This window comes from Tamandua tetradactyla, chromosome 6 (assembly GCF_023851605.1).
Source record: "Tamandua tetradactyla isolate mTamTet1 chromosome 6, mTamTet1.pri, whole genome shotgun sequence".
Taxonomy (NCBI): domain Eukaryota; kingdom Metazoa; phylum Chordata; class Mammalia; order Pilosa; family Myrmecophagidae; genus Tamandua; species Tamandua tetradactyla.
In genome coordinates, this window is record NC_135332.1 from 112,230,549 (window position 1) to 112,257,511 (window position 26,963).

The following is a 26,963-nucleotide window of genomic DNA, read 5'->3' on the forward strand; positions in this document are numbered from 1 at the left end:
CTGTTCCCTGATGGTGTTCTGGTTCTCTATTTGAGCCTGGCCTATTGCTCTAGACTCCTTTTTTTGCTTATGAGAAATTATTCCTATGAAACTTTGTGCATTTGAGTTTCTGTCTCCAGCCACCTCTTCCAGCTACGTAACTTCTCTCATACCTCCTCAAATTTACCAGCCATCAGTTATGTTTCAATGTGCCTAAATCCTCATATGGAAATAAATCAGTGCTTTTATTGCTTGGGATATTTCTGTGCAAATTTAAGGATTCAAATTTTTGTGCCTGGAAAAGGGTTTCTCTCAAGTTCAAGTAATGAAAATTGTTCAAATACTAATCTCAAAAGATCAATTGATTGAGTGAGGGGCAGGGTAATTCTCTTAATTATATAATAATCTATAACTAAATTCTTGCCTGACAAAGAACTCAGCATCCCTATTGCAAAAATGTATTATTGTTATTTCACTAATGGCTAAAGGCCTGTTTCTTTAATTTCATATATTCATTAATGGAATATAGGGGTGTCCAGAACTAGTTAACTAGATTGATTGTATCATTAAAAATGTAGTATTGATTTTTTGATTGTATGATCTATCTTCTAAAGGAAATATAGACACAATCAGTTTATCTAAGAAGAAAAAAAATATATATCCAGAAACATCCCATCTAATTTTAAAGGTTTAAAAAAAAATGAGCATATGAGATCTTCTGAGGTTTCATGATAGAAATTCCTGTGGCTTTAAAGCTCTGTTATCTGACCTAATTTTTCTTTATCTGAATGCCCAGGCCTTCTGAACAAGAGTACTTTAGATGCTCCCTCTCTTTTATTTTTCTTTCCATTTTCTAGTAGCCTTTGTAATGTACAAGAGGTTCAAATAGAATATAATACATCTCTTCTACAGAAGCAAAATACCAAATGCTTTAAGCTGCCTTCCACTGATGTATAATTGGGGTTTAATCGAACCCCTCATTGTTTTACAATTACTATTGCAATGATAGAGGAATGGACTCTTATAACTATAATAATAATAGAGATTTGAAATAGAAATAAGGATGACCTGTGCCAGTTGGTTGATATCTGACCTGTTTTGCAAATTTAAAGTTACTACATTTATAGTGTGTATGCATACTGTACACAATGTATGTATAGTAGAAAACCTTTCATCTTTTTAGACACTATTTGCACATTTTTGAAATACTTTGAATTATTTTCCTCATGTATCTGAGATCAACTTGGGATCTTGTCATCTACAAAATCCATTTAGCCTCTACTCAGATAAATTTGTGTGTTGCTAGAGAGTATAAATATTGAAAATATCCTTAAGACTTGATGACAGCACTTTTTTGGATAGAAGGAAAGATTATATTTCACTGGGCTGAAATACCTTTAACTGATTTGTTGTTTATTGGTACAATAAAGGACTTTAGTTACTAATATCTCCCTGCAGCCAATAAATCAGGTGTTCATTCACTCATTCATTCAACAGATATTTATTCAACGTGAGCTGTGAGCTAGGTAGAGTTCTAGGCTCTGGGGAGATAAGACTAAACCAGGCAAGTCCTTCCTCCTGTGCTGTATTACAGGAGGAGGAGAAAACAGGCCACAAAGAGGTAAGCAAATATTAAATGAGATGATTTTGGAGAGTGTTAATGCTATGAAGAAAATTAAATAATAAAGTGATAAAATCTAGTGAAGATTGGGTAGGATAAGCTTAGAGACTGGCTGATGAAAATCCAACTGTCTGAGCATCTGAGAGAAAAGTGTCCAAAGCAGAGGGAATAGACCAATAACAACAAAAAGACCATGGGATGGGGAATTTCTAGTAACCCTTCCATTAGGATGTCTATATCTGATTTTTCTGGCCTACTTTGTAGAACTGCCTTTCATAGAATATGAACCTAAAATGACACAGACAAAATAGAGTTCTGGGCTAAAGCCAAAAAGATGGAATGGTATATACATGGCTTAACAGTTGTTCATTTGTGAACAATCTCGGGATTCTAATTGACCACAAATGGGAGACTGTTTTTGCTGTTCCTGACTGGTAAAAAACCAATGTGTAGATATTACCCTTAGACACATTTTTACCTTATTTAAGGTATCATTAGACTGTTCCAAACTGGAACAATCTGCTTTGGCAAGGAGAGAACTCTCCATTCCTTAAATCTTTTTTTTTTTAATGATGAATATCCATCAGGGCTTTTTGTAAGAGGAAATTCTGTATTGTTGGGAGACCAGTTTAAGACATTTTCTAGTTTCTCTGTGTCTGTTACTTGTTTCTTTCATTCCAAAATTCTTTTCTTCAGTTTGGGACATTTATATAGGGTTAAGAAAGAAAAAAAATGATATTGATATATTAGGTACATGATGAGATTTAGTAAAAATTAAGGTTAGAATGCCATTTCTCAAGATAGTAATTGGAAGTTTAAACATCTGAGGCTATAATTTTAAACAAGAATTTACATTAAATTTCTGATAATAGTAAATATAGCCTGATTCTGCCACAAATATTAGCTGTATAAGTTAGTATACTTAATTTCTCTGTTCCTCAATTTCCTCCATATGAGAACAGTAACTTGTACCTGCCTTGAAAGATTGCTATGAGGATTAAATAAGTTGATATATATAAAGCAGAGGAATAAGTAACAGTTAATGCTATGTAAGTGTTAGCTCATATGGTTGCTACTATCCCTGGATGTAAAGGTATGCTTTATTCTGCCTTCAGGAATTAATGACCAAGTTAATAACTGAGACTCCTGACCAGCCAATCCCATTTCTCATTGACCATCTTCAGTCTAAACAAGGAAGCCGTGGACAACTTCAGAGAACTTTGTCTGGATCAGCAGCTCTCTGGGCAGAAAGTGAAACATCAGGTAAATGAAAAATATATTTTTGAGATAAATTTGGAGAGATTTTGGATTAAGCTTATTGTAAAAAGCTACAAAAGTCTTTCTGATTATAAGATAAATCTAAATGGATAGATACCTAGGGTTTTCAAGTATACCTCTGTGACTTCACCTATATGCTAAAATTTGTTGCAAAATATTCTTGAATTTGAATGTATTGTTATATTTTACTATTCAAAATGCTAGAATGCATGTATTCCATTTTAATAAAATAAGATGCAGATATGCCTCAAAAGATTTCATTGTGTATGAATTTTTCTTTTTAAACTTTTTATTGTATAGTGTGACATATATACAAAGCAAAGAGAAAAAAGTGATAGTTTTCAAAGCACTCTTCAACAGTAGTTACAGGACAGATCCTAGAGTTTGTCATGGGCTACCATACCATCATCTCAGATTTTTTCCTTCTAGCTACTCCAGAATAGAGGGGGCTAGAAGGCATAAATATTTTTACATCGTCACAATCGACTTTTTTGTGAAAAATAACTTATATACAAAAAAAAACAAATTTCAAAGCGCAGCACCACAGTTAGTTGCAGAACATATTTCAGAGTTTGGCATGGGTTACAATTCCACAATTTTAGGTTTTTACATCTATCTCCTCTAAGATACTGGAGACTAAAAGAGATATCAATTTAATGATTCAGCAATCATATTCATTTGTTAAATCCTATCTTTTCTGTATAACTCTACCATCACCTTTGACCTTTCTATCCCTCTCTTTAGAGGTGTTTGGGCTATGGCCATTCTAACTTTTTTTTTGTATGCTGTATGGCGGGATCATATTTCATACTTTTTCCATGTGAACGTCCAGTTATTGCAGCACCATTTGTTGAACTTCTTGTTTGTTTGTTAGTTTTTGTTGGTTTTTTTGTTTGCTTGGAAAGTACATGACCTGGGCATCTAACCTAGGGCTCATGCATGGCAGGCAAGAACTCTACCACTCATGTGCCCCGTTCTAATTTTTTCTTGTTGGAAGTGTCTGTCAATAATGTGGGGTAGGGAGATGGAACTATCTTATGTTCTGGAGAAACTGGGCCCTCTAGGTTTCAGGACTTATCTAGTCAAGGGACCCATCTGGAGGTTGTAGGCTTCTGAGAAGTTACTCTAGTGCATGGAACCCTTGTGGAATATATACTGCCCTAGGTGTTCTTTAGAATCCATGTCACCAGGGAGACTTTCACCCCTGGATGTCATATCCCATGTAATGGGGAGGGCAATGATTTCACTTGCAGAGTTGGGCTTAGAGAGAGTGCAATCTACATCTGAGCAACAAGAGAGGTCCTCCAGAAGTAACTCTTAGGCATATCTGTAGGTAGGCTAAGCTTCTCTGTTACCTACATAAGCTTCACAAGAGTAAGCCTCAAGATCAAGGGCCTGGCTTCTTGATTTGGGTGTCCCTAAAGTTTGACACACTATCAGGCTAGAATGATCCTGGTTGGGGTTTGGCAGGTTATGATAGATAAAAATGTCCAATTGAAGCTTGTGTAACAGCAGACTGCAGAGTAGCCTCTCACCTCTATTTGAACCCTCTTTACCACTAATACTTTATTAGTTATACTTCTTTCTCCCCTTTTGGTCAGGATGGAATTGTTGATCCCAAAATGCCAGGTCTGGATTCATCCCTGGGAGTCATCTTCCATGTCACCAGGGAGACTTTTACCCCTGGATGTCATGTCCCACAGTAGAGGGGAGGGTAGTGATTTCACTTGCAGAGTTGGACTTAAAGAGAATGAGTCAACATCTGGCAGCAAAAGAGGTCCTCCAGAAGTAACTCTCAGGCATGCCGATAGGTAGTCTAAGCTTCTCTGCTACCTACACAAGCTTCACAAGAGTAAGCCTTATGATCGAGGGCATGGCCTATTGATTTGGGTGTCCCTAAAGTTTGACACAGAATCAGGGGACTCCCTGATGGTGAAGTTTATTAGATCCATATTCTTTCTCTTATTCCTCAGGAGACGTTGCCAATACTTTTTGATTATCTGCTTAATATACTCTAGGATGTATCCAGGCATTACAATAATCTATAGAGGATTAAAAGACCTCTTTCTTATTCTGTGCTCCCTGTGTTTCAGTTGTTCAAATGAGCTATACAAATAGGTTGAGTTAGATTATGTGCTATAGGAAACTTATTTCCAGACTAAATAAATCTTTCTTCCTTTGGTCTCAAAGAGTATGTGTGGTTCTAAAATATAGACAATGTCTTCCTTACCCCTGTGTTCTGAATTACTTTAACCCCGACCTGTTCGGCTTTGTTCTTATCTCTAAATAGCAGGTTATATGTATATAAAACAGCATCTCGAAATCCATTCCACTCCGGACTAAATGTGTCTGCTATAAAAGCTTACATTCTAGGCTGCTGTTTTCTTATAAGCATTTTCTAAAGGAGACCATATCATAATTGTTATTTCATTTCTGGCTTATTTTGCTTCACCAAATGTCCCGCATGTTCATTCCTGTTGCATTCCTCACAACTTGGTTCCTTTTGGTAGCAGCACAACATGCAATCCTATGTATATACCATCGTTCGCCAGTCTACTTCTCAGTCAGTACATTCTTCAGCCTCCTGCATTCAGCAGGCAGCATGTATAGTGCCTAAAGCCCACAGTCCATCAATACCCTCAGTTATGGATAATTTCAGTGTTCCCAAGAGAAAGATAACCAATAAACACACTCTCACCAAATAAGAAATCTAAACCTTCTCTCAACTCTTGTCCCTCCCCCCATTATTTAACTCTGTGGTAGTGCTGATGTTTTTCTTTTAAACGTAACCCATAGCATGCAATAGTAATTTTCCCCCAGTAGCCTGGACTTCAACACTCTTTGTACATGAATTGTACCTTTGAAGTAGCTCTTGTAAGAACTGATGTATATTTTTAGTGTTAATCAGTGGGACACATAGGTCTATGTAACCCCTTTCAATCTTGTTCATCTTCAATATAATATTACTTATAGACCCACTATATAGAATTGCCTTCACTTCTATTCCCTTACATTGGAGTTCAACCTCATTAGCCAGCCATTCTGTGTGAATTTAAAGTAATCATTCAAAACTTCACTTATTTTGTTTTTATGAAAAATTCGAATTAAGTGCTTGCAAGTCATCTGTGTAGAAATATAAACAATAGATTTCTACAAAGTTATCCTTCTTGCATCCAAATTGATGACTGATCTTTATTTCCCTCAGCCCCAATTTTATCCTGGGCTTTAAGTTCCATTTTAGGAAGATTCATTTACTCTAGACACTGGACATCAGCCTTGCCAAGTCTGCAGTAGCCTCCGTTCACCCTCTAAACACTGGTGAGATAATTGAGTAGTCTTAACTTGGTTCATTGTTCATACATCGTGTCTCCGACAACTCATTCCCTTCCATGCATTGGAGCCATTTAGGAAGCCCACGCTAAAGTGGGTAGGGAATGGTTGAGGATGGTGTATCCTCTGAAGAACGTAGGTCTCTCTGGTGTCAATTATCCGTACAAAAGTCACATGTATCATATAGAAAACTACACTTTGAACTTATGACCAACAAAAGAGGAAACTCGTAGTTCTTCTGGGCCTAACTTTTGGGTTTAGATTCTAAGTAGGGTGGTTATAGGCACAGGTTCTGCTCTCTTGGTGCTAAGAGAAACCCACCACGTGATGGCAGACTAGATGAGCCCATCAAATAAGATGTAATTTTATAAATTAGAGTATTTATAGAGACAGTAGAATAGTAGTGAAAATTGAAAGCTACAGAGCCCAACTTCCTGGCTTTAAGTAGCAGCTGTATCATATATTTGCTGTGGAATGTATGCAGTTTATTTGACATTTGTATGCTTCATTTTCTTCCGTTGGAATGTAGGAATCATAATGTAACTCAGAGTCTTATGGTGAGGATTAAATGAGTTAATACCCATAAAAATCCTAGAACAATGCCTGGCAAATATTAAGTACTCACCTTGAAGAGTAACAAAGTCTCTTTCCCTGTTCTTTAGTTACATCTTATATAAATCATTGCATTGTTTAAGTTTTGCTCTAGGAAATAAAGGGAAGGCAGAGTAGTAATAACTATCATAGACCCATTTCCCCAAAGAGGAAGTAAGATCCGATACTGAAAATTCTAGCTGCTCATTCTTCAGGGAGATTCTTTCTTCCTAGACTAGTATGTTAGACTTGGGTTTGTTTTACTAGGAGATAATTGCTCTTCAGCACCTTTCTTGATCTGTCATTTCTGAGATTAATAGCCCTTGGCAGGTAACACAAAATCAGTTTTATAATTACAAGAACAGTGTGAAAAATACCATGTAAACTTAGTTTCAGATACCAACTCTAGGTATTTAAAGTAAATCACAAGTAGAACCTCATGTTACTTGGTTAATTTCTAGTTGCATTCAAGTATTAAGCAGTCAGATCCAAGTATTTCCTTTTGTAGCTTGCCTTGCAGGCATTGTTCATTCTCTTGGTTTGTTACTTTTAGCATTCCATATTTTATTCCTACTTTGAATTAATGCCATTGCAACCTTTTTTGTTCTCCCAGGACGAAGCTCTCTGGGCATGCACACACATGCGTGCGTACGTGCCTGCACACATCACTTCTGTACTCCAAATTACTGTTTCCTGTAACTTGGCTGCTCTCTTACCACATGAATGTGCCTGAGGTATATCTCTAGTCCCACTTCCAGCCTTTGATCTTGGATCATTGCTGACTTCTTTGTATTCTATATAAGTCTGATTTAAATTTGCTACTTTCCATGATGTCTTTTTCCATTTTGTTTGGTCCTTAACAACTGTGTCTCCCAGGATATTTAGGCCACCTCATTTCTCTTTCTCTTCTCTCCTTTCCAGTATTGTTCTAGTTTGCTAGCTGCTGGAATGCAATATACCAGAAACGGAATGGCTTTTAAAAGGGGTGATTTAATGAGTTGCTAGTTTACAGTTCTAAGGCCGAGAAAATGTCCCAATTAAAACAAGTCTATAGAAATGTCCAATCAAAGGCATCTGGGGAAAGATACCTTGGTTCAAGAAGGCCGATGAAGTTCAGGGTTTCTCTCTCATCTGGAAAGGCACATGGCGAACGCAGTCAGGGCTTCTCTCTCGGCTGGAAGGGCACATGGCAGACACGGCGTCATCTGCTAGCTTACTCTCCTGGCTTCTGGTTTCATGAAGCTCCCCGGGAGGCATTTCCCTTCTTCATCTCCAAAGGTCGCTGGCTGGTGGACTCTCTGCTTCGTAGTGTTGCAGCATTCTCTGCTCTCTCTGAATCTCATCAATCTCCAAAATGTTTCCTCTTTTATAGGACTTCAGAAACTAATCAAGACCCACTCAGATGGGTGGAGACATGTCATCCCCTAATCCAGTTTAACAACCGTTCTTAACCAAATCTCATCAACCAGGGAGATGATCCCATCACAGTCCCAAATACACAGCATTGAATAGAGACTATTCTACCTTTAAGAAATGGGATTTATATTAAAACATGACTTTTCTTAGGGGGCATACTTCCTTTCAAACCAGCACATTCCACCCTCTGGCCCCTAAAAAAGACATGTTTTTCCCATATACAAATATATTAACTTCATAACAATATCAGAAACCTTAAACCTTTCAGTAGCAATACAATGAAGTACAAAATTGGAGACAGTATAAAATCTCATCAAGTCAGTTACAGGCATGGTCTGTCCTAAGGCAAAATTCTCTCCATTTACTCTGGACCTTTGAAAACTCATGACAAGTTATTTGCTGCCAACATACAAAGAAGGAACATTCACAGGATACATAGACACATTTCCATAGGGAGGAAGGAACACAGGGGTCACTGGACCCATACAGTTTCGAAAACCCACAGGGCAAAGTCCATTAGATTTCAAAGTCTGAGACTCATTTATCCTCAGGGCTTTAGAAAGTGGCAGTCCCACCCCTTCCAAATGCCTACGCCTGCCTCTCTCTGAATGCAACCTTGGGGGATACTGAGGAGACCACCTTTTTCTCGGCTCCACCCTCTCCAAGCATTGGGGCCGCACCCGGGCTCTCTGCCATCTCTGGGGCACACACTCAACCCCTCCATGTGGTGGCAGCCAGGCTCTCCCCACACCCCAAGGAATGTGCTTCACCTTCTCCAAGGCCTGAGGCGGCATGACTCTTCCGCTGCAACGAGGTGGAAGGCCCATTCTCTGCCTTTGGGGCAAACTCACCCTCTCCACATGCTTGGGTGGGTCCGCTCTCCTTGCCCGAGGCTTCTTGACTTCAGACCTCAGCCTCCACGGTTTTGCCTCTGAAGTTATTTTCCCTTCAATGTGTCCCTTCTCTGAACCCCTCAGTCCAGACTGGCAGCGGCTCTGTTTATACAGGTCCCACAGCACTCTCGTTGGCTTTCTATGCAGTAGCCTTGGATCATGCCCATCAGACATAAGGAGTTTCCACAAATCTTTCCTGGATAACTCCATGTCCGATCCTGACTTTCTCTGAAATGGCTGGCTGGTTCCACATTTGGTTAAATCCACACTCAGGGCACTATACTCTGGAGTCTCCCTTTCTGTAGGCCCAGAATTTTCCAGGACCTCAATTTCTAGTTTCTTTTTACTCAAGAGTTCAGTTCTCAGCTTATCTCTTTCCTTTCGCATTTCACTATAAGCTGTGAGGAGAAACCAGGCTGCACTTTCAACACTTAATTTGGAGATCTCTTCTGCTAAATATACAAGTTCATGGCTTTTACAATCTGCCTTCCAGCCAAAGCCACGAGTCAATTTTGCCAGATTATCTGCCATTTTAAAACAAGGCTCACTTTCCTTCCAGTCTACAATAACACGTGCTTCATTTCTGTCTAGGGCCTCATCAGAGGTATCTTTAGAGTCCACATTTCTCCCAACAGTCTCTCCAAAGCATTCTAGGCCTTCTCTATCAAGCTTCTCACAACTCCTCCAGAATCTTCCCCTTATCCAATTAAAAAGCCATTTCAACATGTTTGGTATTTGCAAACTGCAGCAGCAGCACCCCACTCTCTGGTACCAAAATCTGTTCTAGTTTGCTAGCTGCTGGAATGCAATATACCAGAAACGGAATGGCTTTTAAAAGGGGTGATTTAATGAGTTGCTAGTTTACAGTTCTAAGGCCGAGAAAATGTCCCAATTAAAACAAGTCTATAGAAATGTCCAATCAAAGGCATCTGGGGAAAGATACCTTGGTTCAAGAAGGCCGATGAAGTTCAGGGTTTCTCTCTCATCTGGAAAGGCACATGGCGAACGCAGTCAGGGCTTCTCTCTCGGCTGGAAGGGCACATGGCAGACACGGCGTCATCTGCTAGCTTACTCTCCTGGCTTCTGGTTTCATGAAGCTCCCCGGGAGGCATTTCCCTTCTTCATCTCCAAAGGTCGCTGGCTGGTGGACTCTCTGCTTCGTAGTGTTGCAGCATTCTCTGCTCTCTCTGAATCTCATCAATCTCCAAAATGTTTCCTCTTTTATAGGACTTCAGAAACTAATCAAGACCCACTCAGATGGGTGGAGACATGTCATCCCCTAATCCAGTTTAACAACCGTTCTTAACCAAATCTCATCAACCAGGGAGATGATCCCATCACAGTCCCAAATACACAGCATTGAATAGAGACTATTCTACCTTTAAGAAATGGGATTTATATTAAAACATGACTTTTCTTAGGGGGCATACTTCCTTTCAAACCAGCACAAGTATCTACTTCTTAAAGTTCAGAATTCTCTTTTGCTTACTAATGGTGTGTTTGTCTATATATATATTTATATATATATTTTTCTTCTGGGAGTATCCATTTTTTAGATGTAAAAATATAAACATTTAAGTCCCAATATTTACTTGTAAGCCCATTGTTTTTCCATTGTTGAGGGGTGATGTTGGAGGATAGGAAAAAGTCCCTTCAGTTTTCATGAGTTTTGGTGGAGAAGAACTGACATTACTTAATATTTTTTAATTCTTAAATATCCTGAAAGCACCAAGTTAGGAAAGTAGAAGAGGTAAGAGGAATAATCACAGACCTTGTGACATGAGATCTGGGTTGCAGTCCAGATATAAAAACCAACATAAAATATTTGCCTTCTTGTAGTCTCACTTTTGTCATATGTTGAGAATCAGTTTTAATAAGAGATTAAAATGTGCTTTAAAGTTTTAAATCATGTAAAATATTATGGTTTTATTTTAGTGAATAATAAGCTGTTCTTTTTTCATATCTGTAACTTACTGCCTAATCCCACAAAACGAAAGTAGAAAACCTTTCTCTTTAGTTCAAACACTAAAAATCATCTAGCAACTTTTAGGTTCTAGATTTCTTACTCCATATGGTAGTCAGCTGAAATACAGAGTATTTCCTGTATTTTAGATTATTTCTATAACAGAAATAAAGGAAATCTGGGTATGCCCCATAGAGCATGGGGTATGTGAGTTTTCCTGCTCCACAGAGCATGTGTTCTAAGCCTTACTTAGCCTTACAGAGCATGTGTTCTAAGACCCATCCGTTGCTACAATGTACATGGCCAAGGAAGAAATAAAAAGTTCATCTTTCATAAAAATCATGAATTCCTATGTTTTTCTCAACCAAAAGAGTGCTTCTAAGAAATGTTTATTATATTTGGTATAATAAATACATACAGTGCTTGCTTTGTAGCAGATACTGTTTTACAAATATTAACTAATTTAATTTCCCTAATTTTCTCCCCTGTAGAGATGAGAAAACTGAGGAACAGAGAAGTTAAGTAATATGTTCAAGGTCAGTCTATTAGTAAGTGGCTGAGCTGGGATTTGCACCCAGGCACTTTATAGATTCTATTTTCTGGTGAGATTTGGGCTCAATATCCAATAAACTTAATTAATAGTTTCAATATTAGACAATTATTTCACAGCAAAGTCATGTTCAAAGGAGTTAGGACATGAGGATTTAGAAGTGTAAAATATCTTGAAAGTGAAATCTCCATATTCAATTAACTAACACTTGTTGAAACTCTACCATGTACCATGGGTGATTTTAACAGGAACTTAATGACTCACTGCTCAGAGAGGGTGATGGAGAGAAAGAAATAATTTTAAGTCCATGTTTACTGATATGGGTAATGGGATAAATAGTGATTTAAGAAAGCAATATGTGAACATAGAACTAAATGTATGAAAGTTAATAATAAATTCAATTCCTATTGATGAATTTGAGTTTCCCATAGGTCAACTTAGTGGTTAATTCCAGCAGGTGTTTGGATATGAGTCTGGGAATGGAGTTATGTAGGAGTTGCACATGTGGCATTCATTATTACACAAATAATCATTGAAACCATGAGAGTGAAAGAAAGGAAGATATGATTAAGTTTATAGAGTATAGAATGGGCCAGAAGAAGGCAAGCACAAGATTACTCTGATGACCTAAGTCTTTGTCCATTTATTAAGAAATAAGATTGTTTGATGAGCAAGAGGGTTGGGTATTATAGAGCAGAGATTGAATTCAGTGGTGCCAATTATGAAGAGTCACGAAGGGAAAAAGAAATGGCAAATGAAATAAAAAAAAAAAAAAGCCTGCTAAGCAATTCTGGGGCCTAATCATTAATTATTCATCTGCAAGATTGTGATTTTTCTCCAGCAGTGCCCAGAAGTGTTGAGTGAGGAGTAGAGAAATCAGTTTGAGAGATTGATTGAGAATTGTGAGGGAGAGGCAGAGTGGGTAGAAGGAACATTTTGCAAAGAAGTTGAAGAAATTTGTGAGCAAATTGTCCAAGTGATCAAGCATGTGACTTGGTATGACAGGGAAGTAACAAGTCCAGGAAAAGGTTTAGACATAGTAGTGTAAAATAGAGCACTAAAGACTTTTAGGAGGTCAGAGAGCAGATATAGTCACAGTGAAGGTAAGAGAGATCCAGAAGGATGGGAGCATTGCTAAGTAGTGATATTTGAAAATTTTGAGGTATAGCGATACCAGATGCTGAGAAGATCCTGTGGGCTGCCCTGGTTAGTTGTTGTCTGAAGTATCGTGAAAGTGAAGCTCTCTGCAGAGTTAAGGAAGGTAAGGCAACGTGAGACTTTACTGCCTGGTGTGTCTACAGATAAAGAGGTGAGCAGAGTGTCATCCAAGTTGCTGAAAGGACAGAGGAGTTGGTGTCAGTGTCTTCAGCGAGGCAGCAGGAGTGAGTAATCAGAGACAGAGTGATGGCAATAATGCAGCCTGGTGAGAAGTAGATAGGTAACATTTATCTCAGGAGATGAGTGATACCTGTTTTATCACTTCTCACCGTGGCATACTATTACAGAAGCACTGATAAACCAAGAAATCCCAGTCTTGCTTCTCCAGCCTGTGTACGGGAGTGAGGGTATGGTGGGGGGTGGGATGTGAGGGAATGAACACCTTTGGCTCCAGGAGGCTACAGAAGAGGGGGTGCTCTTATAGAAGAATGAGCTATCTGTTAAGACATGAAGTGGGGCATTTGAAAATGTAGGAGTATTTGCTTACTGTGGAATGTGTGCACCTGAAAGGAAAGAGGAAAGATTGTAGAGGGATGGGACAAGTATGGAAGGAGGGAGATGGAAAAACATAGAATGATTATTGGATGCATGTTGTTCTAGTTTGCTACTTCCGGAATGCAACACACTGAGATGGATTGGCTTTTAATAAAAGGGGATTTATTTCATTAGTTCTTCAGAGGAAAGGCAGCTAACTTTCATCTGAGGTTCTTTCTTATGTGGGAAGGCTCATATCTCTGCTGGCCTTCTCTACAGGCCTCTGGGTTCCAACAACTTTCCCCAGGGTGTTTTCTTCCCACATCTCCAAAGGCCTGGGCTGAGCTGCGAGTGCTGAGATGAGGTATGCTGAGCTGCTTGGGCTGTGCTACGTTGAGCGCTGTTATTTAAGCATCAGCCAATTAAATCAAACATCATTCATTGCAGCAGGCATGCCTCCTAGCTGACTGCAGATGTAATCAGCAATAGATGAGGTTCACGTATCATTGGCTCATGTCCACAGCAACGTAACAAGGCACCTTCACCTGGCCAAGTTGACAACAGAATCTAACTACCACACATATATAACCAAATATAGTGTGGATGTAAGTAATTAATGCCAGTTTAAATCTTGACTGTAATTTTGAATGGATTTATTGTGGTGCATCTTCCAATTAGCTAGAAACAGTCTTAGTGATAGAAGTATGTGGGTATTATACTTTTTGAAAATAGCTGAAGATATCTTCTTGTTGCCTTTAAATGTTGTCTAGTGGTACAATCTAGGAATGTCTGAGTATATAATGATAGTGACTAAATGTACAAATTTAAAAAATGTCTTTGCATGAGGAAGAACAAAGGAATGTCATTAGTGCAGGGTTTTGAAAATAGATGGTAATTAAAATTTTAAAATTTTAACTTATGCCTTAAACTAAAGCAAATGTTTATTTTGTACAAAATTTATATTTTGACTAGTGCATTTCCTAATATAACTTATGTAGGACAACTTAATTGAACACCATAGGTACATGGAACCCTGAGTAGGGCATGAGATTTTGTTGGTTTGCCCAGGGTGATGCTCTGATAAATCCCAGAGTGATGTGAACAGTGAATAAAACAGTATTTGCAAAGTCTGTTTGCAAATGGTGAGAAAGGGGGAAAATTCAACTTCCTCAAGTTGAATTCTTGATGTTCTCATAAGTAGTGTGGACAACCACAGCTATAGGCTGAGTCTCCCATCTTGGGGCTTGTTCATATGAAACTTAACCCCACAGAGGATAGGTCAAGCCTACTTAAAATTAAGGCTAAGAGTCACCCCCAAGAGAACCTCTTTTGTTACTCAGATATGGCCTCTCTCTCCAGCCAGCACAACTGCCAGCAAACTCACTGCCCTCCCCCTGTCTACGTGGGACATGACTCCCAGGGGTGTGGGCCTTCCTGGCAATGTGGGACAGAAATCCTAGAATGAGCTGAGACTCAGCATCAAGGTATTGAGAAAATCTTCTTGACTAAAAGGGGGAAGAGCGAAATGAGACAAAATGAGTGTCAATGGCTGAGAGATTCCCAACAGGGTCGAGAGGTTATCCTGGAGGTTATTCTTACGCATTAAATAGATATCGCCTTGTTAGTCAAGATGTAATGGAGAGGCTGGAGGGAGGGAACTGCCTAAAAATGTAGAGCTGTGGTCCAGTAGCCATGTTTCTTGGAGATGATTGTATAATGATAAAGTTTTCACAATGTGACTGTGTGATTGTGAAAACCTTATGTCTGATGCCGCTTTTATCTACCTTGTCAACAGACGAGTAAAGCATATGGAATAAAAATAAATAATAAGGGAAAATGTTAAAATAAATTTATATTGAAATGCTAGTGATCAGTGAAAGGGAGGGGTAAGGGGTATGGTGTGTATGAATTTCTTTCTGTTGTCTTTTTATTTCTTTTTCTGATTTGATGCAAATATTCTAAGAAATGATCATGATGATGAAGATGCAACTATGTGATAATATTGTGAATTACTGATTATGTGTGTAGAATGGAATGATCAAAAGTTAAGAATGTTTGCATTTGTTATATTTTTTTAAAAAATTAATAAAATGTTATCTAGTAACTTTGAGATGTGACATTTTCTCCTCAAAAGTCTGAAATTTAATATTGTATAGGTGAAAGCTGAAAGCAGACTCATTTTTATTTCTTTTTAGATTAAAATAATTATTCTTCTTGAATACTGATGGGATTTCTTTTTCTGAATTTTTGATATTCAGAAGTTTTACTGGGATGTGTCTAGGTGATGGTTTCTTTCTTTTGATTTCTGTTTATGTTCAGTGAATTCTTTCTGTGAACAAACCCAGGTTTGGCCCAGAATAGTTTTCTTCTTGTACACATTGTTATTGCTTCCATTATATTTGTTTTGATTTCTTCCTCAGAAAAATCAGCTAAATGTAAACTGATTCTCCCTTGCTGTCCCCCATCCTATCATTTTATTTGATATTTTGTTTCTCTTTCATAATATGTCAACTATCTTCTGAGGAAGTCTATCAAGTGTGCTCTCTGGGTTTCTGATTCATTTTTCTACAATATTGCTTTTACCACTCTGGCATCAAAACAAATTTAAATTTTGGTAGTGTGTTTTAGCTTCTGATTAGTATTTCCTTCTTTCATCTTCTTTTTTCAAAACTTTCTGTTTTGCTGTTGTGTTTTCATCATAGATTGGTTATTCTTTCTCATCTTTCATTTCTTTTTGATAGAGTGTTTCATTTTTCTTGTTATGTTTTAAAATTTAATGTTTTTTTCATAGTGAATAGTTTCTAAAACTGTGACTTTCCTTGGCATCTTGAGTGCTGTATTCTTGTTTTTCTATGTTGAATTTATTCTTTAAAATGACATTTTTTCAATTTATTCAAATTTATGCAGTATTCTGTCTAGTTTTAGTTGGGCCAATAAACAGTGTATGTGCACTGTTTTGGGCCCTGTTACCAAATAGTGTGGTACTATTTGGATCCTTCTCAAATATTTTAGAGAGCCATATAAAATTCATGACCGCTATTAGAATTTCAGTATCAATTTACTCGTGTGGGTCTCTGCTAATTGATGAGTGGCTTCCTGCCTTTTATCTCTTTAAAACCAACTAAATAACAATATTGTTGTTGGGTTGATTTAATCAATATGAACTTTTTCCCCTTGGCCGGAAGTGGTAAATAAAAATGCCACAACATCCATTGTATCGTTCCTCTCTGGCTTCTTTTACTATTGCTTTGCATCAAGAAATGCTGTATTTTATGACCAGAACTCTTTCTTATGTTAGCCATGTCACATTAGAACAAATTATGGTTCTAGAATGGGTGTAGAAAGACCTAAAATTGGTAATTTATGAAACAACATAAGATGACTCTGATGGAGGGGCAGGGTTTTTGGATGTCTGGAAATCTTCTGTCTCTTTCTTCCTAATCTCTTTTTTATCTTAATCCTGCCTGTGGAAATACTTCCTGGGTTTTAGCAGATCACAGACCTATATTCCGAGTTCTTCTTATTTTAAGATTTTTTATACTTCTTTAAATACTTAGTGGGATGTTGGAGGTGAAAAAATTGGGTAATAGCTAGTTAAGCATAATCTTAACTCAAAAATTTGAGGAATTCGTGAGATATTTGTGACGTTCAGCTGGCATTTATAAATTGGCAGCCAGAGAAAGAATTCTGAGTCATCCAAAAAGCAAGGATAGTTTGAGAACTTATAAACTGAGACAAAAGGGCAGAAGAAACTCTAAGGAATGCCACATAGATGAACTAGATGGAAAATGAAGATGCAGTGAAGGTGATGTAGCAGAGTTGTTATATATGTAATATAGGAATGTATACCAAGGAAATGTAATGCCTTAAAAGTAAGGGAAGGGAAACTCCATGAAGGTTGATCGGTCTGAAAATATGAAATGCTACAAAGTTGAGCAATGAAGTATTTGGAAACATGATTTCTTTTGGCAGTTGGTATGATGTTGACCACTTTCAACAGGGCACTGTAGCGAAGTTCTTTTAATTAATCTTGAATGAGGAGAAGTGGAAAAAGTGGATGATACTGTGGAATAAATTTAAGTAAATGTCAGTGATTTTAAGTGCCATATTAAATAATAGGTGAAGTAGCATCAGGTGAAATGTACTTAAATATTTAATTGTTTCTATTTAAAACAGAATGCAGTGATTTATTCTGTGACATTCCTTCATTTAAAGTGTGTTATTTTTAGTATTGCAACCCATGCCTTAAAAAGGCTATTCAAGTAATTTCACGGTTTACCATGATATAATCTTAATCATATCCATATTCAAACTGATTCATACCAGATTTAAAACTCAGATTTACAGGGGAAATCAAACAAGAAATGCTGATGGTTATTTGCGTTATTTTTGATATGAACTAATGGAAAGCTTTTGCTTGGTATATCTGATGACTTCATGGATTTGTTTTGTGACCAATTTTGAAAATGCATATTATTGGGTTTTTATCTATATTTTGTTTTAATAGAACATAAAGGACCAAGACGGGATTTCAGAAGTTATGATAAACCCTGGCAACTAAACGCAAAGAAGCCTAAGAAGTCAAAAAGTGACCTTGCTGTATCTAATATTTCTCCACCGTCACCAGAATCCAAATCATGTAAGTGTTTGTTATTCATATGTTAAATCTTTCTTAAAATTAAGAAAATATAAGAATTGAAGCCAGACTTTGTCCCCTGAGATTTCTGACTGTTAATCCTAATGAATTTCACAATCATTTTAGCATTGATTTTGGCTTTATTTATATCTATATAGTTAGATAGCTCTGTCTATATATATATCTGTTCACTCACTTGTATTCTCAAATATGTGTAATTGATTTAAACATCTTTGAGTGTAATGTTCTTCTAAGGATGTAAGCTGCATGGAGTAGGCCTCTCGAATCTCCTGGCCAGTTACAAAATTGTATTACATTCAAAAGCAACACCAGTCCTACAGTCAATAAAGTAAATAAAAGCAAATCAAATCTTTAAGAAAGAAAGAAAAAGAGATTTCTATTCAGAACATATAACAAAATTTTTAAAAACATCCTTCACCCAGACTCTCCCTGAAGCTTTACTCATTATTTATGACTGAAGTCCCTATATTTATTTTCTCCCACTATGTTCTAAATACCCTTTTTCTCTTAGCACCCTTCTTTCACACTGCCTTCATAGCCATTGGATTTCTCTGCTCTTGTTCCAACAGACAACCTATAAATGTGTCAAATGTTCAGGGGCCTGTAACAAATCACAGTTTTTCTTGGTGGACAGAAGAGGTTAAAAGCTGTTCTTATGCCTTATTTTCTTGTGCTTGTTACAGAGTAAGATGTTTTATTTTAATTACAACAGAAAAAGGAATAGGTAGAAAATATTTTTCTAATGTATCAGTGTTTCAATTATTTACTAACTGAAATAGAATTCAGGCTATTTGTGAAAGCAATTGTAATTAAATCTGCGAGTTTCTGTACTTATAAAGTAGTATTTATAAGCAGTAGTGTATAAACTATCCAAAGTTTTTATTAGACCTTTGTGAAGTCTCACAAAGTTCAAATATTCTTTAAAAATCATGTTGTAATAAAATTGGTCTGCTTCACTCACCAGTTTGAAGTATAAAATTAGGTTTCAACTTTTTAAAAAATGTGCAAGTTTAAAATTTGAAAGTTTTGATCACAATCTAATTAAAACCCTAGTAATATTCAACACAATGCCTGGTTCAATTAATAAATGCTAAGTGAAAAAAAAAATGAGTGAAGGAAAAAATGAAAGAATGAAATTACTCAAGCCTACAGTCTCCCTTTGTATTTGATTCTGGATTGCTCTCTCTCTCCTCCAGTGTAAGAGCTTAGTAATTTCAAAGGTTAGTCTTGGATTCCATCCATCACCTTGAGAAAAGGATGCCAGGATGCCTGCTCATTCTGCAGAGCCTCTGCTTTTTAGAGTCTGTTCTCTAGCCACAAAGTCTCACTGGTAGTCTGTCATTTGATGTCTTCCCATGTGCTCAACTGAGCTAATCCCAAATATTATCAAAACAGATTCAAGAAGAAATAGAAACATTGAAATGTCCTGTATCCATTAAGGAAATTGAATTCATCCTTAGATAATTTTCTGCAGAGCTCTCCAGGACAAAATGGCTTCACTGGGAAATTCAAGCATTGAAGAGGAAGTAATTGTATATGTAACTCTTTCTGGAAATAGAGGATGAGAATACTTGTTCCAGCTCATTTTATGAGACCTCTCTAAGTCTTATGCCAAAACCAGACAAAAGCATTACAGGAAAAGTAAAAAACTAGAGACCAGTAACCTTCATGATCATAGACATAAATATTCTTTTCAGATATTAACAATTCTAAAACAGAAATATGTAAAAAGGAAAATACCCCATGATCAAATTGGTTTTGTCCCAGAAATGCAATGTTGGCTTAACATATCAAAATCAATCAGTATGATTCACTATATTAACAGATAAAAGGAGAAAAATTATATAGTTCTTTCAATAGATGCAGAGAAAACATTTGAAAAAATACAGCATATATGATTTAAAGAAAAAAACCTTCCAGCAAACTGGGAATAGAACAGAATTTCCTTATTCTAAAAAGGACAGCTATAAAAATTCTACAGTTAATATCATATTTAACATATTTGAGTATCTTCCTTCTGTGATTGGGAACAAGAGAAGGCTGTGCAGTCTCACCACGTCTATTCAACATTGTGGTGTAGAGGTCATAGTCAATTAAATCAGATGAAAAAATACAGAAATGCCTCAAATGAAGATATAAAAGCATCTTTATTCACAGATGGCATGATTGTATACATGGAAAATTCTAACAAATTTACAGCTAAACTACTGCAATTAATAGGTTAATTTTACAGTGATGTCATTAGATAAAAAATCAATATACAAAAATCAATTATATTTTTACATCTAACAATGCAAATTTAAAAATGACTGTATTATACCATTTAAAATAATGTACTGGACTCCTTAGGTATAAAATTAATGGGAAAAAGCAAGTTCTTACACACTGAAAATTATAAAACATTGCTGAGAGAAATTAATGATGAACTAAATAAATGGTGAGATATACCACATTCATGTTCAATATTGGTAATATATCAATACTATAAATATTGTTCTATAAATTGAATCCAAACTCTGTCAAAATCTCAGCAGGCTTCTTTACCCCCAGAAATAGATAATATTATTTTTTACATTTATTTGGGGAGGAAAAGAAGTATGGATTTTTACCCCATCTGACTTCAAGGCTTTTTGTAAAATTACAGTAGTCAAGATAGTCTGATTCTGGTGAAAGAATAGGCATATATATCAACTGAATATTACAAAAGAGTCCAGAAATAAAACCACGTATGCAGTCACATGGTTTTCCACAAGGATGCCCAAGTAACACATTGGAGAAATAGAAGTCCCTTCAACAATTTGACATTTATAGGAGGAAAAAAAAAAGCAGATAAGTTTGACCCTTATCTTAAATCATACAAGAAAATCAATATGAGATGGTCATAGACATAAACATAAAAATGAGAACAATTAAACTTCTAAAGGAAAACATACAGTGATATCCTTGTGACCAGGAAGAAGCAAAAAACCTACAGAAATGTTCTAATTACTCTAACTGTGAACAAGTCATGGTTATTTGAGAATTATTTGTCTTTCATGGTTAATGTAAACCATGAATTTGGGAATGCCTTAAGAAATTCGGGTTTGAGGTTGAGAAATTCTCTTGAGGTTATAGTCAGGTAATGGCTAGACCTAGGGTCATGGCAAAGACTTCTTCATTTATGTGTCAGATACTTCGGCTGGGTAAATGTGAACAGCTGATGGTTGGAATATCATTTGCTCCTCTGGTATATTTATCTTTATATTGTTTTTCTAGAATAATGAATTCTGGGAATCCAGACTTGTTGCTTGATGACTGAGGCTTCAGTGGTGCATGTATCATGAATGAAAGACCCAGGTGAAAGGTGTATAGCCTTGGAGGTCACATGGCAGCATTGCCACTGCATTAGTTTTAGAGGACCACCCAGGCTTAGGGGGAAGGAACACAGATCCCCCACCTCTCAGTGTACAAGTGCCTATGCCACATTGCAAGAAGAGCACATGGGGTATGATGTGAAATTCATGTAGCCATCCATGGAAAATATAATAAACCGTAGTTTGCTCTCTGGTTTCAGTGTTTGAAACCACATACATAATGCACTCATTCATTTCAGAGTCCCCCAAATCTCATCCCTTTAAGACATCAGCTCCAAGTCCACAATCTTACCAGGTTCTGGTCTGCAGTTCACTGAGTAGAATTCCTCTTGATTTGAAGATCAAAGAAGTAAAGACACAAAGAAGATATTGTCCTTTTCCACATTTGCTGAAAACACGGTGGTGGGATAGCTATAGGACAAGAATAACTGCTAGAGACATACCATTTCAAAAAGGGTAAAATGGGAGACATACCAAATTCACTATTTGCAAGAATGAAATCCAGTTGGGAATGTATAAATTAGTACTTTGATTAAGGCTTAGTTCTTTTGTCTGCGAATGATCTAGTGTGGTTCTTGTTTCTATTCTCTTGGTTCTTCCTTCTGTTCTCTTAAATCACCCTGCCTTTTCCATAAATAGTAGCCCTAGTTTTCAGGAAAGTAGTGTCATTCCACGGTCTTCAGTCTGCAGAAGTTTTTATGGGGGGTTGACTTTCCCTTTAATATTGTCTTTGTTCCTTCAAATTCCAGATCATATAATTATTTTCAAAATTTTGAGGGAGGGTTGTGAAAGGTAATTCAGTTGTAGAATTCTCACCTGCTATGTGGGAGACCTGGGTTCAATTCCTGGTGCATACACTTCCCAAAAAACAAACTAACTAAAAAAAATTCAACAAATTTGTTGCAATAACAGGATACTCACATGGAAAATGAATGAAATGTGACCCCACTACACAGCATACAAAAAAAAATTTGTGGGTCGGGCTCCTTGGGGATCTCTCTCTATTTCTGCATAGCATGTTTTGGGGAGTGAGACTTTTTAGTTGGTTACTCATGGCTCCTAAAATATGTATCTCAAGAGAGGGAAATCCAGAAACAAGCCATGTTGTTGTTTATGATGTAGTCCCAGAAGTTTAACACTGCAACATTTCTCTGCATTATGTTGCTTGAGGCAATGAAAAGATTCACCTCGGTTCAAGGAGAGGAATAGAAGAGTGCCAACATGATATTATCATAGGAGCAAGTGGAATGAGATAGATTTTGGTGGATCCATCTTTAGAATATGGAGTCAGAGAAGATAGAAGACACAGAAAGCACAAATTATAAAAAGCAAAAAATGACAAACTGGATTTCCTCAAAATTAAAAACTTCCTGCTCTTTGAAAAAATACTATCATGTATCAATGTCAGTTTTTTTTATTGTGATATTGTATTACATTTATACAAGATGTTACCATTTTGGAAAACTGGGTGAAGAGTTTACAAGATATCTCTGTATTATTTCCTACAACTATATATGAGTCTGTAAGCATCTCAAAATAGAAGTTAAAAAAAGGGTCATCAATAAAGAAAATATGTAAGCCTATATAAGAGAAAATATTTACAACATATATCTGACGACAACTTATATCCAGAATATTTAAAGAACTCCTACAAATTAATGAAAAATGTAGATTAATAAAACTTTTGAATACAAACATTAAAACTATACTAAAATAAAATCCATTAAAATTAAAATTACAGTGTAGTAAAAGAGTCATTTACTGTGTCCAAGTAGAGTTTATTGTAAATGTGCAAAAATGTAATTCTAAAACGTATTTAAAAGTTATATCTTATCAGCAGATCAAATAAGAAAAGTCATATGACATGTCAGTTAATGCCCTGGATGGTTTTGACACAAGTTATGTCTAGTTTTTATTTGAAAACAAATGAGATAAAAACCTTTTTAGGAATAGGAGAATATTTTCTTAACAATTGTTGTAAATATTTGTGAAATCAGGCTAAAAAGTTCTCTAAGAGATTATTCATATATTTAAAAGACAGGAAAGAAAAAAAAACCTGTGTGTGTGTGTGTGTGTGTGTGTGTGTGTGTGTGTGTATATATATATGTATATATACTGATTCATTAACTTTTTGTTGGTGTTGTTTATTTATTTACTTTTCATTAACTTTTATATGTAGAAAACTTCTATTTTAGGTTCAGGGCTGCTGGCAACTAAACTATACAATGGGTTTGCTTAAAGAATGGGAATTTATTGACTTACAGTTTTGAGACTAGATGTTCAAAATCTAGGCATCACTGAGGTACTGCTTTTCTTCTTGAAGATTATGGCATTTTGGGACTGGGTGCCCGTGATCTTTGGACCTTAGCTTTTCTACCATGCGGCAATGCACATGGCAACCTCTCCTCACCAGCTTCTGGATGCTCCCTATAGCTTTCTCTTTTTCTGTGACCTTGCCTATAAGGCCTCCAGTAGAAGGATTAAAATTCATCCTAATTCGGTTGGTTATCACACCTTAATGAAGTAATTTCATCAAAAGGACCTATTTTTAATGGAATAGATTAAGATTAAAAACATGGTTTTCTGGGTTACATAGCTCCAAGCCACCACAAATACTGCTAACAATTTTTAAAAATCTTTAAGGCTAAAACTTTCTTTAAAATACATATAATATGTTAATAAAGCGAGTTTTGTAAAGAAGAAAACAACCTATTAGCCTAATCCAGTAGATTATGAATTCTAGTAGAATGTAATCTCCAAGAATGCAGGGATTTGTTATTTTGTTTCCCACTGATGTATGCTCAGCATCCTAGAAGAATGCCTAACTCAAAGTTTATGCTATATGAATGAGTGACTGAATGAATGAATGAATAAAAGTTAGGTGCTTACACTTTTCAGTCTTCAGAGATAATCAGTTTAGAAACTGTACATTTTCAGATAAAAATAGTGCTTACACAATGCAAGTTGGTATAAGTACAAAAATCTATAAGGCGATATTATGCACCAATTTTAATAAGTTATTTGTCAAAGATGAAAGGTACAGCAGGTAGGGTTCCCATTGTTATGCTGAGAACAGAATGAACGGACTGTGAGAATCAAAGCATAGAAATTTATTGAGCTAAAGTACTATGCATGCAGAGCCTCGCCAAAGGAGGTATCTGTTCAAAAGGACTGGGCTTGAGGAGGCAGTTGATATGGCTTTGTGGTACAAAGGGAGGATGTGGGAGAATGGAGAGGAGTGAGGGAGATGTAAGTTGAGAGAGAAGCCTGGCTACATGAGCTCCGAGGGGTTGTGAGTTGTCTGGAGCAGGGTGTCTTTGGGTCACAGTCTGTTCATCTTGTATATGACTGTGGTTGTCTGGGGAAGATTAGCAGTCTTGCTGCCATTAGTTTGACTTGCCTTATTACAGTTCCTCTTTTCTATTAGGGGCAGAAGTTTCTATCAGCACAAGAGATCTTTGGCGTATCAGCCTGCCTCAGTTGCCCTCTGTTCTTTCTTTGTGATTTCCCGGGTAAATTGAGAGTTCAGATGAATCAAGATGATGATGAGTAAAGCTATTTACCATTCCAGTCTCACACCATGAAGGTTTTTCTATGTATTAGTAAGTATTTCCACTGTTTACCTAGTGGAGTAGTGGTTCAGTGGGATGAATCGTTGCAGATAGTGACTTTGTCCACCCATCCCCTGTGCATGAAAGTATGTACTGATCCTTTTGTGGCCATTTCAGATGTATGATCCAGATGAGAAAATTGTGGGAAAGGTATTGGCTTAGTTTAAGACCCCAAAACTGAAACTAAGCGTCAGTAGTTTACTTATTCTTTTGTATTTGGGGAAGGTTTCTCAGTGGTTTTTTTTTTAATGTTTCATTTAGCATAGAATAAACAAATAGGAGTATCTGGATATTGCCTACCACTAAATTTTAGGGGAAAAAAAGGTGGAAGAACAGGACATCTGTATAGAACATATAAATTGCATAAATACAAGAGGGGAATAGCAGGATAGTGTCTGAAATGTCACAGTATGGACTTTCAGAACACAGGAGACATGATGTCATAGTATCATTAGTATCAGTTTTAGGTATATCATAACTATAGTACTGGGGACATTTCCTGACATATTTAAAGTGAAAGTGGAGTACAAAGGGAACTTTTTGTTAAAGATTTTAATGTTTATTACATTTTAGGAAAAAGAGTTGGGCTGTCTAAAGAATTGGAATTATTTTGGGTTAAAAGAAATAGTCAAACAATACTTCAAATGTAATTAGAGGAAACAATAAATTTATTTTTTTTAACTTATAGCCAAAAGCTATGAGTAGAGGTTACAGGAATTCAGAATTTGATTCAATATAATAAAGAATTGTTCACAAATTAGACCTACACAGTAATGCAATAAGCTGTTTTGAGAAGTAGCAACTTCATGTTGCTGCTTCTTCATTGAAGGATGGGAGCTGTCCATCTGCAAGAGACTGGGCAGGGGGTCCTGGCAATGGGTGTAAAATGTGCTTTGGTGACCCCCAAAGACTCTACCTAATCTGAGATTATCTCACCTTCTCATTGAATTGTATTATGTTGTTGATAACTGTTTTGTCATTTCCATTTCTCCTGAGAATATTTTTTTAATGTATTTAAACTGTAGAACTCAGTTTTTAAGATTCTGTTACCTAAGCAAGATTTTAATGTTAGAAAACTTTAGAGATGTTCTCTGAATTCTGTAAACCAGATTGATGAACTCTCAAAGTTCCTTCTAGAATTTATCAAAATGTGTTTTGAAATCATCCAGCATTGTTGTTAGACCATGATCAAACTGTGGCCTCCACTTTCCTAGATTTGATCTCCATGAAAAGTTAGGGCTGTAGATATGAAAAGATACATATATGTTTCTAATTGTCACAAACTATTGAAATATAAAAAGAAAGTGACCTTAGTTTCTCTGGGAGATTGTCATGTTAAAGTGGAATGTAGTAAAAGAAAATGGTTTGATGAAATTTTTTGGGTGTTGCATTGGTTGTACAGTATTCAATCCCCCTAATACTTAGGCTTAAAAAAGTGATTTATTATTTCTCATGATTCTGTGGGTTACTGGAAGCTCGTTCCAATGGGGCTTGCTCATATTGATGCATTTAGGTGATAGGTCTATACCAGATGGGGCCATGTCTGGTCATGAGCTGTAGATGTTGATTGGGGCATCTTGGTTCTCCTTCATGTTGTCTCTTCACGTGGTTCCCTTGGTCTGCCTAACATGATGACTGTATTACAAGAGGGTAAAGGGTGAATAGCAGGATGCGAGGAATTTTAGGCCATGTGGTAGTTAGGTTCAGTTGTCAACTTGGCCAGGTGAAGGTACCTAGCTCTGTTGCTGTGGACATGAGCCAATGGTACGTGAGTCTCATCTGTTGCTCATTACATCTGCAGTTGGCTAGGAGGCATGTCTGCTGCAATGAATGTTGTTTAATTTAATTGGCTGGTGCTTAAATAAGAGAGCTCAACGTAGCACAGCCCAAGCAGCTCAGTGTTCCTCATCTCAATACTCGCAGCTCAGCCCAGGCCTTTGGAGATGCAGAAAGAAAACACACTGGAAAAGTTGTTGGAACCCAGAAGCCTGGGGAGAAGGCCAGCAGAGATCATCCTGTACCTTCCCAC

General features: G+C 36.7%; 1 protein-coding gene across 1 annotated transcript in view; it reads left to right on the forward strand.

Annotated features, from left to right (window-relative positions):
- Positions 1-26,963, forward strand: part of C6H8orf34 (chromosome 6 C8orf34 homolog) — a 393,975-nt gene that overhangs the window by 67,023 nt on the left and 299,989 nt on the right. Inside the window, exons 2-3 of the mRNA XM_077163208.1 lie at positions 2,716-2,863; positions 17,821-17,952. Coding sequence (XP_077019323.1) covers positions 2,716-2,863; positions 17,821-17,952 — 280 coding nt within the window. The remainder of the gene's footprint in view (positions 1-2,715; positions 2,864-17,820; positions 17,953-26,963) is intronic.